General features: G+C 37.0%; 1 protein-coding gene across 3 annotated transcripts; it reads left to right on the forward strand.

Moving 5' to 3' along the window:
• Positions 1-1,993: 1,993 nt before the first annotated feature.
• diras1b (DIRAS family, GTP-binding RAS-like 1b) lies at positions 1,994-16,410 on the forward strand. Of its 3 annotated transcripts, none has more exons than XM_084411359.1 (2): positions 1,994-2,174; positions 12,957-16,410. In XM_084411359.1, exon 2 carries the CDS (start codon positions 12,992-12,994, stop codon positions 13,586-13,588), a length of 597 nt encoding a protein of 198 aa, XP_084267485.1. In that variant the 5' UTR covers positions 1,994-2,174; positions 12,957-12,991; the 3' UTR covers positions 13,589-16,410. The 3 variants fall into 3 exon arrangements, with proteins under 3 accessions (XP_084267485.1, XP_084267487.1, XP_084267486.1); XM_084411361.1 differs by lacking the exon at positions 1,994-2,174 and adding an exon at positions 2,298-2,401; XM_084411360.1 differs by lacking the exon at positions 1,994-2,174 and adding an exon at positions 5,572-5,676.
• The last annotated feature ends 568 nt before the right edge of the window (positions 16,411-16,978 follow it).

A 16,978-nucleotide genomic window follows, 5' to 3' on the forward strand; every position in this document is an offset into this window, starting at 1 on the left:
TGCATGTGAGTACACTAAGCAAACTGTATTTTCACTGAGATCTGGTTCTGTATTGACCCATGATCATTCTGTTTAAGCACTAATACTGACAGTTTCCATTTAAACATCGTTTTCTTTTCTTTTTTTATGGCTTAAGAAGGGGACAATTGATAGGGATGCCAAAAAGTTTCTATGAATGGGCCTATACAACTACTTCATGTAGAGCACTGCCTGATGCGCACTACTGTGCAATTGGTAAATAAATTCACACAAGATTGTATGCATTTGGTCTGAAATAAATGGAAAGTGAATATATTTATTAGTTTTGACAATAATGTCTACTTTTGCATTTACTCTCTTTCTGAATATAGCCTAACATCGCGCGGTTTTATGGACCGTGTAGTACTGATTCTTACAGGAAGAGGGAGACAAACAGCACCACCGATTTAATGTGATGTCTGATGTAATCCGACAAGACAAACCAACAATTAAATCAGGCACTTTAATAACATTATACTGCATTTGTAGAGAGAAACACAAATACATAAAATTATCTTTACCCATTGGACAAAAAACATCATTGAAAATAATTGTAAATGTCTCAAAGAAAAAAACAGATCACTTAAATCACCCTAACCTAATTTTCAGTTTGGTTGCTTAGTATTTGACATGGGTTTTTACAATTGAATTTCTTTTCATTTGCAAGGGAAAGAAATAAAAGCAGTGGAGAATATTGAATATCAGACATTGTTATGAGGTGACTAATATCCACACGCTGTTTGCGGCCTGGCCTCCTGCTTCCTGCAAGCTATTATCATGCACAGCTCAGCCTGTCTTTCGTGATTATATTTGATACCGCCTCCATCTCTCCACACAAAAAGATTCTGCATGTTTAATGAACTCCAGTTTATATACACATTTAGTGCTTAAGTTCTTGACTTATACCTTGCCTTTGTTTGATACTGTAATTGTGCTGTTTGATACCTGTTAATACAGACTTTTACACAATATTCTGTCAGTTACTTTTATGAGAATGTGCCTTGTGAAGGGTTATTATATAAAGCTGAGATTAGGATGGACCACCCTTCCCAGACCTTGGTTGCCAGACAAAGAAAACTGAATTGCCTCAAGGGACTCTGCGCCATTACCCGCTAAGATTCAACAAAAAGATTCAGACACTGTGACAGAGACCGCTATACACTTTTCTGTCTGCCTTGTTAGCCACAGGCACAACCAAAGCACCTCCAGGCTTAGTGAGATGGTGCACAAAACACTGTAACATGAGAAATGAGAAAGTGCTTGAGGCACCATTTGGTGTTTCCTCATATTGCCATGCTGGCTGAACCCTCATGGAGAACCTAGGCATGCTTTTAAAAGAAATCCTTTGAGTACACCTTTGAGGGAGCTTTAAACTTTCAAAGAAACCCCATGCGTTGTCAAGTATGTTTTTTATTTTATAGTGATATGTGCACCCTCCTTGTATTTAGGTTACCTATTTAATTTATAATTTATAAAAAAAATGATTTTCATATTTTTTAATGTATTTTAAGTGTTTAAATACATTTTTTCACTTTTTCTTTAAATTAATTTTTAAATGTTGATTAAAATGTGTTTCCCCCCAAAGTATTTACTTGTAGCTATATATATATATATACATTTATTTTACATTTTTGTTTTGTCTTTGTTATATTAGTGGATTTTGTAAAAAAAAAAAAAATTAGATTTTTTTTTCCATTGTTTTTTTATAATATGAAACTCACATTTATATGACATTTTAAGTTTCAGTGCTTTATATTTAAACTAATTTCATATAGGCCTATTATTGTACTGAATGGATCATTATAATTCAGTAAATTGAGAGACTGCACTATATTGTTAGGAGTTACAATTTGTCCACCTCCTGTAGGCAATATGATAAAAATCTCCCACCTTCTATCTGAAGCCATGGTGATTCTGAGGAGGAGTGTGTGTGTGTGTGTGTGTGTGTGTGTGTGTGTGTATGAGTGAGTGCGATACAGAGAGAGGGAGAGCAAGCGAGAGAGAGAGAGAGAGAGAGGGGACTGCCGTTGAGATTGGACTCTATCGCGTCTTCATTATTAGTCTAAAATGCTTTAGTACCTTATTAGCGTAGTCTGCCATTCATCTGTGCTGTCAGTCAAAGATCAGTCACGCGGGATAGGCTACGTTAAGTTCAGGTAGGTGAGTCGAATCGCGCGCCGACGTATGAAATCAATTAATTTATTTAGCGCCTTTGGTAGGCTATATTGTGTATTTTTTTCCCCTCTTTTCTTTATTGCACAGCATAAGCAACCCGGACAAGCAGTAGCCTATACAGAGATTTCAGTTAGACTTTGACTGCTGAACACTTGCAGCATTTTCTGTTTTGGATGGACATCATGTGTTAGCGGCAATGACAATAACTGTTATTATGGCTTCTTTTTTTTCTTTCTTTGACAATAAATAGTAATTAAAACGAAAATTGTTAAGAATGAAATATGCTTCTGAACAAAACGCGTTTTGCCAACATATAGCTATCCGTCAATGAAGACATGTGAATGACCGCACCACGAGTGCTATGGAGAGTCTTCTTTATGAATGAAACGGGCTGCGTATGATATGGTGATGCTGAACTCTTAGTTTACTCCTGTGTCCAATAACCGGCTCCGTGATGATATAAATAACATATACATGCGTACTATACCGTGGAGATTTCCATTTACACGCGCTTGAGCTTGTGCATATATGTAGCAGCATATACATTTTCAATATTTGATAAATGTAGGTGTGTGTGCGACAAACAGTTAACCAGCACATGCACAGGATCAGTCATCCATTTAGTGGGAAACATAGGATAGCCTATGTATATTCATTGTATATCCATGCCACTCTGCATCATTAAAATGCCTTTTATTAATGGAATTACATGGATAATTTAGTGACAAAACGGGCTAAAGATTTGGTTGTGCAACGTGAACATTGAGAAAGAGGACCCGCGCTTTGCTGACGTCGTATTGGGTGCATAATGCATTAGTATAATAATATATCATCGTATACAGCCAATGCATGACTCTTATGGCAGTCTTGTTGCGGAACATGATGCAGGCTGCGCTCATAATGGAATCTAATGCAGCAATTTATATGGAGACTAATTCGCAGAAGTGCATCAGTTTTTAGTAGGCTATTGCACCAGAGGCAATAATAGGATGCTTTAACGTGCTTAACGAGAAAAGTCGAAACTCTTTTCTATAGTATGCTTTTATAAGTAACAGAAGTAGTAGCCTAATAGTAGTGTTTAAATCCTTTTGAGACCTCTTCACCTCGTTTGGCCAATGGTTTAATGGGATTTAAAGGTACACCATAGTAATGTTTTGATAATTAAAAAGTTTTGCACATACTTAGCCTAAATGAGCTGTACATTAGAGAAATGTAATTAAAATGATGTACAATTACATGAGATGACTCAGCCACATCTGATTTCTAGAAAAAACTGTTATGTTCCACACAGAAGGGGTCGCCCCTTGTGGATGCCGACATGTTGACATCACATGACCAGTCATTTCATGCAATTGACAAAATTACTAAAATAAACTAACTAAATAAAAGGCCTGCATTTATGATCATAGTCAGTAGAATGAGACAAAAATATGAACTGCTACTTTTGGGACGAATAAGAGGCAAATAATTGCTTAGAATGGCTGCGTTTAAGTCCAAATTTTGATGCCCTTCCCTCGCTAACTTCCCTCCGTCTCGTTCACTTGGATGTACATCGTTGCATGAGTGCCCACTACTGGTGGAACCTTTGCAATGTGTTTAAATGGAACACCCTAAGCCCTTGATCACTTGGGATCTGCTATGGAGCTGCAGTTTGTTTCCTTATGAATTTGTTTTATGCACCATTCTGTAGGTACGTTTGGGCTGTTAAAAAATAATAATAATATAAACAAATATTAAATATGAATATATTTAAATTAAATATTAAATATAAAAAAGTACACAAGCCAAAATAACTATACAATAAACTATAACTGTTAAAAAACAGTCACCTTAATGGTAGCTGCAAGTATTAAATCAAAATAACGCCAATATCAGACACTAGATTTATGTGGAGTCGGGGTAAATTAAGCGCAAACTGCTGTGACGTCACAATCATGGTGCATTGTGGTCTATGGATCTGTCTGAAGTGTATGTTTAGTAGACTCGCTCCCTCTGTCAAAATCGAGGGGTCGAGGCTCTGTCCAAATAAACGTCCACTTGACGAAGTTGAACGCACTTCAAAATGGCGGTGGGGATTCTCCAGAGGGGAAGTGCTCAGGAAAGTTTGCGAAGGCATGTCTAAAAGTGGAGTTAAACGCCCTATTCCCTCATTCATGATTTCATACATTACGCCACTAATATAGTCCACTGAATGAGTGAATGAAAATGAGCGAGTGAATTCAGACACTGAGTTTAACGGAAGTGGTGCGAGTATGCGAGAAGCAGGAATTCATTTGGCACAATGCTCATAGTGCTTGGGTATTCTTCAACAGCTGGCTGTTGATTATATTTGGCTGCACACTCTTTACTGAGGTGCATTTTGGGATTGAATGAGTGCACTCGATAATGTCCTGTCCACTATGGCTGTCCTCTCAAAATCAACTATTAGAGTATGGGGGGGATTTCAGACACAGCCTTACTGAGTGCACCTTACCAGGCCTGTTCTTCTCTCTCAGAAATCTATAGTGACAGATATCGATATTTTGATCTGAATCGAATCGAATCGTAATAGTATCATGGCATGTTTTGAGGTATCTGCAAATATTGTATCATGATACATCATATCGTGATGAAACGCCTGATTTACACCCCTATTAGAAATCTATCTAAATCTGTGCTCACTTTTTTTTTCTTTAAATATATTACAAGTTTACCTGAAAGAACGATGTAGCTCAAAGGGAAGAGAACAAGCCATGTGACTGTATCACACACATAAAAGCTGCAATTATCCCTCAAAATAATGAAATGCTCATGATGAATTTAATAAGCATGCTCATTTGAGATTAACTGATTAAGTATCTAAACCCATACAGTTTACAACCCACTTAACCCCACCAGTTCAGCCGAGAAAAAGAGATGCAATGCCATTAACAGTTAATTTGAGGTATAGCAGCTAATGGAGAAAAAGGTACTAAGCTCCTGGACCAGCCTTAGGCCAAATGCATGTTCAAGTTCTCAGGCAACTATAAATCAATCGAGTTTATTTGTGGAGGACAATCCATACTTTTGATTTAGCTCCACACCCTAAGGTCTTGTAATAGTTGAGCATCAGTATTAAGATGCAAGTTGTTTGGCAGTGCGTAGGCCATGAGATGAAACACAAAGCTTCTCAAAAACACATCTTATTATCTCAGTATAAACTGCAGTTTACGGTGATCTTGCATGATCTCATAGTTAATATATCAGACCTTCATGCACTCTGTTCCTCTGCTGCGGCCTCACAGGAGCTTTGCTTTGTGGCGTGGATGCATGCTGGCAGTTTTAAATCCTTTGAATTGGGTCACTGGAAGCACATCCAGCAGGACAGACGAGGTAAAGCGCAATGATTAGCCTCTAAGCCCAGTCCACAGAGGAGCAATCTGTTTGACGGACTGATCGACAAGAGCAAGAGAGATGTTTCTTGCAATGCTGGCAGGGACACAGTAAAACTGCAGAACACTCATGGTAAGGTAAAATGTATCGGAGTGATTAGCCAGTCAGATGAAGCAGTTACGTATAGTCATTTGTTCTGCGTTCATGAGGTTAGTGTTACAGTATGGTGTCAGGCCATACTCTATAATACTCTATATTTATATAACTCTATATATTATTATTTAAAAAAATGTTTTGCTCTCTTTGCCGTCTTGTGCAGCACTGTTTTTTGCATTAATGTCCTTTAGTGTTATTGTAAGGATGTATTTAAAGTTCACCCAAAAATGTCATTTCTGTCATCATTTAATTTAACCATCCTCATTTCATTCCAAACTGTATGACTTTTTTCTTCTGTGGACTTTTTTTTTTCTTTTTTGTCCACTATTTTAAACTCCATTGACTTTCATTGTATGAACAAAAAGAGTGGATACATTTTTTGTTTTAAATGATGACAGAATTTTAATGTTTAAGTGCACTATCCCTTTAAGATGGGTTTTAAATATGTCATGTCATTATTTTTTTTAAGTTAATTTTGCTGTCAGGATATGCATCGATGATTTAGACATAATTGGAAATGTTTTGCATTGAATATTATTATGCTAGTTTGTTTAATAGAATCTGATAGGCTCTACTGATTTCTGCAAGGCGAGAGTTAGATTTAGTCTAGCCAGTATTTATTTACAACACTGTTTTATATCAAGACAGCATTTTCTCATGCCCCTGCACAGCTGAATGAATAAGACTGGGCTAATCCAGCAACATTTGGCGCAGAGAAATGGCAGATGGTGTATGGGGTATTTTTAGGCTGTAACCCTGCTTCCCCAAAGAGTCCGAATTTTTAGCTACTATACTATAAACACCATGTAGTACACAAACACACATATGTGGCATAGACCCATCGATTTTAAAGGGATAGATCACACAAAAGTGAAAATCTATGTTGTTTCAAACCTGTATGACTTTCTTTCTTCTGTGGAACTCAAAGGTAGATATTCTGAAAGAAAGAAAAGGTCTTACAGGTTTGGATGAATGATAAGTATTACAACAAGAGGATGAATGAATGATAACAGAATGTTCACTTTTGGGTGATTTATCGCATAATTATTTTTCTTCAGTTTTCTAAAATGAATTTCTTCATCTGAATTTTATATCTGAACAACAACCAAAAGAAACTCATTGATCTGTTTTTCCTCCTTGATTGACTTGGTCATTGTTTAGAAATAGTAGTTTTGATCACAGTTACAAAAAGCATGCTTAGCTTTTATTTTCGCCACAAGAAAAAGATAATGACATAATACTGAATCATGTACAGTCGTGGTCAAAATTGATGGCACCCCTGATAAATATGATAAAAAATGGCTGTAAAAAATAAATCTGCATTGTTTATCCTTTTGATCTTTCATTCAAAAAATGCACAAAAATCGAACCTTTCATTGAAGTAAAAGAATTGAAAGTGGGGGGGAAATCACAATATAAAATAAATGTTTTTCTCCAAAACACGCTGGCCATAATTGTTGGCACCCTGTTATTAAATACTTTTTGCAATCTCCTTTTGCCAAGATAACAGATCTGAGTTTTCTCCTATAATGCCTGATGAGTTTGGAGAACACCTGACAAGAGATCAGAGACCATTCCTTCATACAGAATCTCTCCAGATCCTTCAGATTCCCAGATCCATGTTGGTGCTTCTTCTCTTCAGTTCACTCCACTCATCAGGTCAGGGGACTGGGACGGTCATGGCAGAAGCTTCATTTTGTGCTCAGTTACCCATTTTTGTGTTGATTTTGATGTTTGTTTTGGACCTTTGTCCTGATGGAAGATCCAACCACGGCCCATTATAAGATTTCTAGCAGAGGCCGTCAGGTTTTGATTTTTTATCTGTTGGTATTTGCTAGAATCCATAATACCATGTATCTGAACAAGATGTCCAGGACCTCCAGCAAATAAATAGGCCCACAACATATAAGATCCAGCAGTATATTTAACCGTAGGCATGGGGTACTCTTCATCCCTGTTTGCACCAAACACATCTGCTGGGTTTGCTGCCAAAAAAGCCCTATTTTAGTTTCATCTGACCACAGAATCCGGTCCCTTTTGAAGATCCAGTCGTGTCTGACCACTGAATATGCTGGAGTTTGTTCTTGGAGGAGCGAGGAGGATTTTTCTTAAAACCCTCCCAAACAACATGTGGTGATGTAGGGGTTGTCTGCTAATTTTTTTTTTAGGCTTTCTGACCCCCAAGACTCAAGTAATCGCTGCAATTCTCCAGCTGTGATCCTTGGAGAGTCTTTGGCCACTCAAACTTTCCTCCTCACTATCCATTAAGACAATATAGACACACGTCCTCTTCCTGGCAGATTCGTAACATCTTTAGTTGATTATAACTTCTTAATTATTGCCCTGATGGTCAAAATGGGGATTTTCAATTCTTTAGATATTTTCTTACAGCCACTTTCTATTTTGTGAAGCTCAACAATCTTTTGCTGCACATCAGAACTATATTCTTTGGTTTTACTCATTGTGACGGATGATTCAGGGAATTTGGCCTTTGTGTTTCCTCATATTTAAACTCCTGTGAAACAAGAAGTCATAGCTGGACAATTTCATGTTCCTAGTCACCCTGGTGTGCTAATAAAGGTAAATATTAATGGGAATATACTTCAGAGATATTTTTATCATAAAAAATTCTAGGGGTGCCAACAATTATGGCCAGCGTGTTTTGGAGAAAAACATTTATTTCATAATGTTAGTTACCCCCCAATTTAAATTATTTTACTTCAATGAAAGGTTAGATTTTTGTGAATTTTTTGAATGAAAGATCAAAAGGATAAACAATGCAGATTTATTTTTTACAGCCATTTTTTGTCATATTTATCAGGGGTGCCATCGATTTTGACCACGACTGTATTTCATGGAACCTTGGCTATTTTTCTGTTTCCTAATCAGAAAAATCTTTCTGTTTTTGTCTGTGCGTGCAGTAACAAACACTTTTACCCAAGTTTGATTTCCCAGAGCACTGAGAGATCAATTGGTCTCAGACTCTGACCGTGGTTCTCTTCTCAGCCCAGTGAACATGTGAACAGTAATGTGTGCATGCATATGCCTCTCCATCTCCTGTTAGTATCTTTAGTATGCAGTAAAGTGAGGCATATCTGATTCCCACAGAATGAGAGTCAATTCTGAATCGAAAATCCTTTTTTCTTCGATAGAAAATAGATATTCATGCAGATATGCAATAGAAACTGCCAGAGGGAAAGCCTGGTTTGACTGATAAAGAGAAAGCAGCTCTTTACAGTATATTATGCGGCAAAGCTTCTCTCTCAGATTAGAGCAGAATTTGGCTAATGGACTCGGCTTGATGGGCATCCCGTGGAATCCAGTTATCTATCTATCTATCTATCTATCTATCTATCTATCTATCTATCTATCTATCTATCTATCTATCTATCTATCTATCTATCTATCTATCTATCTATCTATCTATCTATCTATCTATCTGTCTGTCTGTCTGTCTGTCTGTCTATCACTATATCTGTCTGTCTGTCTACAGTTGTATGAATTTCAATTATTTTAGTAAATTTTTCGAATCATTCTTTACATTCTTTAAATTGTTTACTGGGAAATATTCAGTGGTTGATTAGTAAGATTGTAATTTAAAAAGTAATGTAAGATTGCTATTTCAAAAACTGAAATTTCAGCTAGTTTTTTCTCAAAATTGTAGAAATTTAATTAAAAATTCCTGCTTGCTTCAAATTTAATTAAAATTCAGGCATTCTCAGTCCGCATAACTCCGGTTCGCATAATGTGACATATTTAGAAGTGGAAGAACGTGATTTTAAATATGCTTAATAAATAAATAAATAATATATATATTTTAATGGCATCAATTAAGAAAGATGCTGGTGTCAGTAATGAGGCCATGTTTACCAGCTTGCCCAGTTTATTAAACTAGCGCCTAGATAACATTTAGCTATCTAGCCTATGTGATAACAGCAGAAAGGGAAAGTCATTCAAAAGAAAAGCAAATTAATACATTTTGCTTCAAGACTGTGAAGAACTTTTCTTTGGAATAACATGCACCAATGATTCACAATAAAATCACAAAGTCATTTCTAGAGTAATTTGAGTAACAGAGTAATTTGTCTGTATATATTGTTTCCAACTCCGTTTTCTATGCACATCACTGTGGAACCGCCAGCATACTGAGCCCACACTTCCATTTACTGTGATTGTTTAAGAGTATGTGGCATGATGCCCGTGTGCTATTCAGCAAACATTACCTTTCGAATCCTAATGTCTGAGTGATATATTCCACAATTCACTTCAGTAAAAGCAAGGTCATTCCCAAATCCGGTGGCATCAGCACATTGCTGCGAGAGTGCTTGGGATACCTTGAATGAGGCACATGCATTATAATCTCTCCTCGTGCCAAACTTAATTTATATTAGAGTTTGGCTGAATAGCGAGGCGCTGTAACGGCATTAATAAGCTCGGCGGCTCTCCGGTCCTTCCGCGAAGGACTTAGAATAGATAACACAGCACTCCGAGGGAGATTGACATCATTCACAGCGCAGAAACAAGCGTGACACCTTAAGAGGGGCGAGAGGGGGGCACCAGCCTGTCAGAGGTCTGAAATCCGCAGACACTAGCATTGATCAAAGGCTCACTGTCCTCTGCTCATTGATTTGACAGCACACAGGGTGTTAGAGAGGGTGTTCTCTCAGATGAGAGCTTGACTGCTGTTGGGATTGCTACACCCTGCCAAGCATGTTTGCTGCATTTAAGCTCTGACTGTAAGTAGCCTGGTGTCCTAATGCTGGATGAAAATATGAAGAATTTTTGGAGGGCAGCCGGCTTTGAGAAGCATTTCCACATCCCTACATGTGCACTAACCTGTCTTGTTAAAAAACGTTGTTATAGACTAATTAAGCAGTTTTTTCTTGGCCTCCCTTTCCTTTTCATGATGCTGTGGTAAGATTCGCTTTCAAAATGCAATAAAACTACCAAAACACTTTATACAGGTCTAAAATCAAGCCATTCTTCCACAACGGTTGTCACCCAACAAACACGCTTTGTCACTCATAAAACACAATCCTAAAAAACTAAACCCACTAACGCACTTTTTCTGTTGTAAAATTACTTTACAAAACAAGCATGGCATACTGCAATGCAAAAAATGAAAATATTGTGTGGAAATGTGGGACCATAGAAAGTGTCTGATAAAGAATAATGAGGAAATATTACATCCATAGATAATGTATTACAATTGGTTCATGGTAATTGATATTAATGGATCTAGTTATCCTGAAACATTCACGATCTAAACGTGGAAAATTGTTTCTCAGTTTCTATTAAACTATGCATTAATAGTAATGCAACAGTATCATCTTGATCAGTTCACAGTTAGATCTTCATAATGAATATAAAGTCATCTCAGATGTAGTGTGTGATTCTGAAAAGTATTGCATTTTGAAATGGTAATATTTTGATGTTATGTTGTGTCATTTTAACAGGTGATGTTAGGTCAATGAACAAATTAACTTTGTACTCAAGCAATTTAAAAAAGTGTTTTATTTTGTAAAAAATTGAGTTTTGTGTCTAGAGCTTTGAAAACTCACATCAAGGTTCTGATATTAGTGCCACAGCGATTGTTAAAAACTGTAAATGAACAAGAATCCCTCCACCACAGATGTTATATAATCAGCTCAAGGTTTCTGACTCTATAATGTCCTCCACATATCATGACAGTTTCATATGAATAGTATGTCTGATGCACATTCCAGGTTAATCTGTACTTATTGATGGAAGTCCAGCAGAAATCTTGCTAAAAATGTGGTAGTTTCATTGAAGTTGTCTCAGTATCCCTCGTCTGCTAGTGTGAAATTGAGGTATTGATTACTGAGGATAAAATCGGTCTAAACTTAAAGCCTGGAAATTGTGTTCTTGCTTGCTTCTGCATAATCTTTACACGATTCGATGTGTGTTCTATGTTTGTGGTTCTTCGACACTGATGGATATGGTCTGTGTCTTGGGTAAATTATTCATGAGAACATTAAATTGCACATATAAAAGCTAATTAAAAAAAAATCTAAAACCCGTTTTGCACTCAGACAGATAGATAGTGCCACCATCTGAATGATGTGTGCTCAGGAGCAGAAAACTGTTTAGAATGATTGTTTTGGCTCTAAGGCAATAAATAATGCACTGTTATAAACTGCAGTGAAAGCATGAGAGTGTCTAAGGGCAGAGCACAGATACATTATGATGAGTTGCATTGTGATTTCATAGCATGATGGATGACAAGGCTCATGTCTCTTTCTTCAGAAAAGCCATTTGAGTCCTGTCTAGATGCAAAACATCCCTAAATGTGCTTGTGTGTCATACCTGTAACTTTGATGAAGTAAAGATAAATACCCAGTAAATAAATGATGATCATGTTAAATGTTTAAAGCATGATAGATTTAAATAGGACCTACGGTCACGGTGTGTCCTAAATATGCCTGATGTGTTTCCAGTCACTAGCAACTCTTCTGTATACTGAACACACTGTGACGTGGTACATTCACAGCCTATCAGAATAAATGTGATGTACAGTATGATGTATGATTTTTAGGAGTGAGGTTTCATAGTGGGGATGGTTACTCATCGTCAGAAATATAAACAACTGACAAAATGTTGGGTCTATTCAATTCCACATACATTTTTTTTTTTTTTAAAGGAATTACTTAGTTGTTTAATTGTACCTATAGAGTTAAAAACCTTGTTGTATTTTTGTGTGGTTGATAAAAAGAACGCACATCACCATCTTACTCTGACGAAAGTGACTTGAACCTGAAGTATGCATACGATGGACACTTTACTATCGAGGCCACGGGAGAGGATTTATGAATGGCAGTGAAGCGACGCAACTGATGTTGTACGTCCAGATTACATCCATATTACACACATTCATAGAACATACTTTTTTAGCCGTTGTAAAGTAATTACTTATTCAAAATAAGTAGCCTACCTATGCTCAAGAGATTATGTGATTTCAGATACAGCCTCTGTTTGAAAATATCACTTCAGATTCTCGTCAGAAGAAGTAGGTCATCCGGGTACTTTTTACTCTTTTATGAGTACTGTGAATTCGGACATACTTATTTTGTCACGTATTTTCAAAATCAACATATTCACTTAAGATATTAATTAAATAGCTGTTTTTGTTTTCTAGGATGAGGATCATATTTGGTGGTCCTTGGCATCAAAAAGTTTCAGAACCCAGAGGCTATTCAATACGCAATCATCTAAATGTTCCTTTTTTTCTCTATTAGGTCTAAAAAGCGAGCGGCTCAATTGAAAGCTCAAGATGCCCGAACAAAGCAACGACTACCGTGTGGTGGTGTTTGGCGCAGGGGGTGTGGGGAAGAGCTCACTGGTGCTCCGTTTTGTCAAAGGCACTTTCCGGGACACCTACATCCCGACGGTGGAGGACACGTATCGGCAGGTGATCAGCTGTGACAAAAGCGTCTGCACCCTGCAGATCACAGACACAACTGGCAGCCACCAGTTCCCTGCCATGCAGCGTCTGTCCATCTCCAAGGGTCACGCCTTCATCCTGGTCTACTCCATCACTAGTAAGCAGTCCCTGGAAGAATTAAAGCCCATATACCAGCAGATTCTCGCTATCAAAGGCAACGTAGAGGCCATCCCAATCATGCTCGTGGGGAACAAGAGTGACGAGACTCAACGGGAAGTCAAGACCGAGGATGGAGAGGCCCAGTCCAAGACCTGGAAGTGTGCTTTCATGGAGACCTCGGCTAAGACTAACCACAATGTCACTGAGCTGTTCCAGGAGCTTCTCAACTTGGAGAAGAAGAGGAACATGAGTTTGAACATCGATGGCAAGCGTTCTGGGAAGCAAAGCAGGGCTGACAAGCTGAAAGGGAAATGCAGCATCATGTAGACCACTTGTTAGAGGCAGAACCAGAACGTAGTGAGATAAAGCAGAGCGATAGAGTGATAAAATGACAAAGGAAAGGAACTGAGAGAGGAGAGGAAAATGAATGGAGATGGTGTTATTTGACATTTCATGCTTATTTCCGATAACAAGGATTTCACTCTGACTTCATAGATGTCATCCTTCACCATCAGTCTTTGGCCTTAACAAGCCCTATCTCATTCACATTGCCTTGTCTGTTCTATTATTTTACAGAGCATCACCACCATCTCTCACATCTGAGAAATATTCAGACAGCAATCGATTGCTACACAGCCCTTTTTTTGAGTTCATGTTGCACATATTTTTATTGAATGGTTGCAGCTGCATTGCTAAAGCAGATACAGACTTTTATATTTATATGTTATCCAAACATAAGACTTTGCGTAACTTGTCAGATTGAGGAAATAAGGTCAGTATTTAACAATAATAGTCTAACCACCCTTTAATCCTTTGGTTAAGGTTGTGTAGAATCCACTTTTATTCGTTATCCTCATAACATTTTGATGATTACTTTTACATGTCCTCATATCTTAAATAATATCAATCAATATTTAAGACAATCATTTTGTTAAACATGAGCAAAATACCAGAGAAATGTTTGATGCTTTATACAATTATTACCTTCAGTGACATCCAAGGTAGTTCTAAAATCTGAAAGCATATAGACACTTCACTTTTCATGCAGATGCACTCTATGTAAAGCAGCGAGCACTCATCATCATCTTCATCATCATTACCATCATCTCTGGCATTCAGCTGCTCAAAATGTAGACACGTTTGGCTTCCCCACTAGTTTAGAGTGAGCCAGATTCTCCATCTTATTTTTCTCAAGATGAACTGCTCATATTTTCAAGTATAATTGAGACAATAACAAATGTAGCTCTCTTAAAATCAATCAGGAAATGAATGCATTTGGAGGAGGTGTGTTTTGGCAGCAAAACTAAATTGTGGCTTTCCTAACACAAGCAAGTCTTCTTACCCAGTTTATCAGAGACTATGTGAACATTGAAGTGTAGAGTTAAAAAAGTTTTACGATAAAGAAGCATTTGTTGTTCAAACATTTTAACTGTTTTTTTTTTTCCAGAATGAACCGTTTTATTCACATCACAGTATCAGACATTACAGGAGTTTTTGGCTCATAACAAATTCAGTTTTTGTGTCCTTCATGGTCCTTAGGAATACCGCCAACCTGTTTCAATTTCAGTAAGAGAATGCAATCACCCTGCAAATCAGCCTTTGACAAAAGAAACCTTTGAGTTCAAAAAGGGCCTTGATTGTATAGCATTTTATTTTTATTTAACCAGCTGATTGCCTTGTACAAATGATGCGCTAAAGAGCCCCTTTAATATGTTTTCAGGTTGTACATTAAAGGCAGACAACGTTATTTTATCCATGTTATGCTCTGTAAAAAACTAGTTTTTGAACAGGGTTCAACAGAAGTGTGTAGAGGTTTATTTTGTTTGAACTGTCCTGTAAATAAAGAATTTTGAATGACACCTGCTATTATAATAACAACAACCCTGTATGAAAAAAGTAACTTATTAAAAATAAGTATATATCAAACATTATATGCACATAACTAAATTCAAATTTCTATCTACTGATATACTGTGACATGCATTGCAATAGAACTGAAAACATAATTCATATAGGCTATAGTTTCCGGTTTACTGTCAGCTAATAATACGACAGCTTGTTGCCTCTGACTGATGTATATGATTAATATTTTAATATTAGTTCCCTGGATGCCCCACCAACACATTCATCCCTTAAAAATGGTGCTATAATTTACCACCTCCCTACTGGTGACAGTAGTTCCGCTCTGCATGGTTTATAGAGTCATAAATCCCTCTTTATCACTTTGCAGAGTTTTGCCGATTTTTCTAAATTATAGGGACAACGCCTCATCCATCTTGTGTTTGAAGTTTAGACTGTATTCAGATCCATTGTAACCGAATCTGTGTGTCCAATCTCTATAAAGCCCACTCAGCTGGTGCATGAGTCACTGTTGATACCATTAGAGCTGCAAGCTGCATGAGAGGAAACCTGCAGAGCTTCTTGTATTTTACATGCACGGGAAGTCTGCGCTCTCTGAAGAGTGTCAGCTACCTGTGATCCTCTTGGTTGGCTTGACAACATGGACTTGCCTCCGCAATGCCAATGCCTACCAGTTCCGTGTATAAAATCAGTTTGTGAACCACATTTTATCATGCACTTTTTATTGTAAATACTTGTAAATTGTATGTAAAGAATATAACACTACATGTAAAGACATGAGCCATGGACACAATTCCTTTTAAAGCTCTTCAATCACTGTTCATGTGTTTGGCTGGAATCCCAGGGGACTTTCTGTACATTCATGCATAGTTGCTATCCTAGATCTGGTTTACACAGTGAGCACTTTAAATGCCTAAGGGTAATGGAATGGACAGTGAAACGTATGTAAATGTTGACTTTCATTTCATAATTCAGACTACGCATGGTCCCACTTGATGTTAGCCAGCATGAGGGCAAGCTACAAAACTGTGAAGTGACTTTTCAACTTAAATCCTCTGCAATTTTATTATTTTATTTTTTGTACAATATTTTACAAAAGTTCTTTTTGATTATAACTATTAGCAACTACTATGATATGTCCTAGCAATAGTCTTCCTAAGACATGGTATGCTGTGCTCACGCATCCCAAATGAAGGAAAATACTGTGTACATATACTAATATATGTGTAGATATATACCTGCAAATATTCTCTAATAAATCTGCAAATTGATTTTCATAATAAAAACAATTAAAGCAAAGCTATTGTTTCCCTCCTTCAAAACATCTGATTGTAACCCCCTGTGCTAAACCTGGTTTCCATGGCAACATCACAGCTGACCCAGGTGTGGATGCTCAGATATACATATGATGGAATTTAAAAAGCAGTAATACATAAAGGCACTTTCAGCAAAGCCTCAACTGTGCTGCATGCAGTCAAGGATTTTATGGGACAAAGAAGACTGAATAGTCAGTGTAAAGCTGAAATCTGAAAGTGTCCTATATTTCTAGTAAGTGCTGCAGAAGGGCGTGAAAAGCATGCTATAAGGCAAAAGTTGGCTATATAATTTAAGGACACTAAAATGATTCTTATAATCATTCAATATAGGTTCCAAAAGTCCAATGCTTTCAAGAAGTATATACATTACGTATAGGCTATGTATATATATATATATATATATATATATATATATATATATATATATATATATATATATATAACAATGATAACTGTACTAATTACAATATCAATTTTGACCAGTTGAACAATACAAGGATAGACATGAAACTGCTCTTTTAATTCTATTAAATAGATAATA

Source organism: Rutilus rutilus (assembly GCF_951802725.1).
Source record: "Rutilus rutilus genome assembly, chromosome: 6".
NCBI lineage: Eukaryota > Metazoa > Chordata > Actinopteri > Cypriniformes > Leuciscidae > Rutilus > Rutilus rutilus.

Excerpts from the sequence above, each read along its gene's own strand:
- diras1b (XM_084411359.1), top strand. The coding sequence starts at position 12,992 with ATGCCCGAACAAAGCAACGACTACCGTGTGGTGGTGTTTGGCGCAGGG.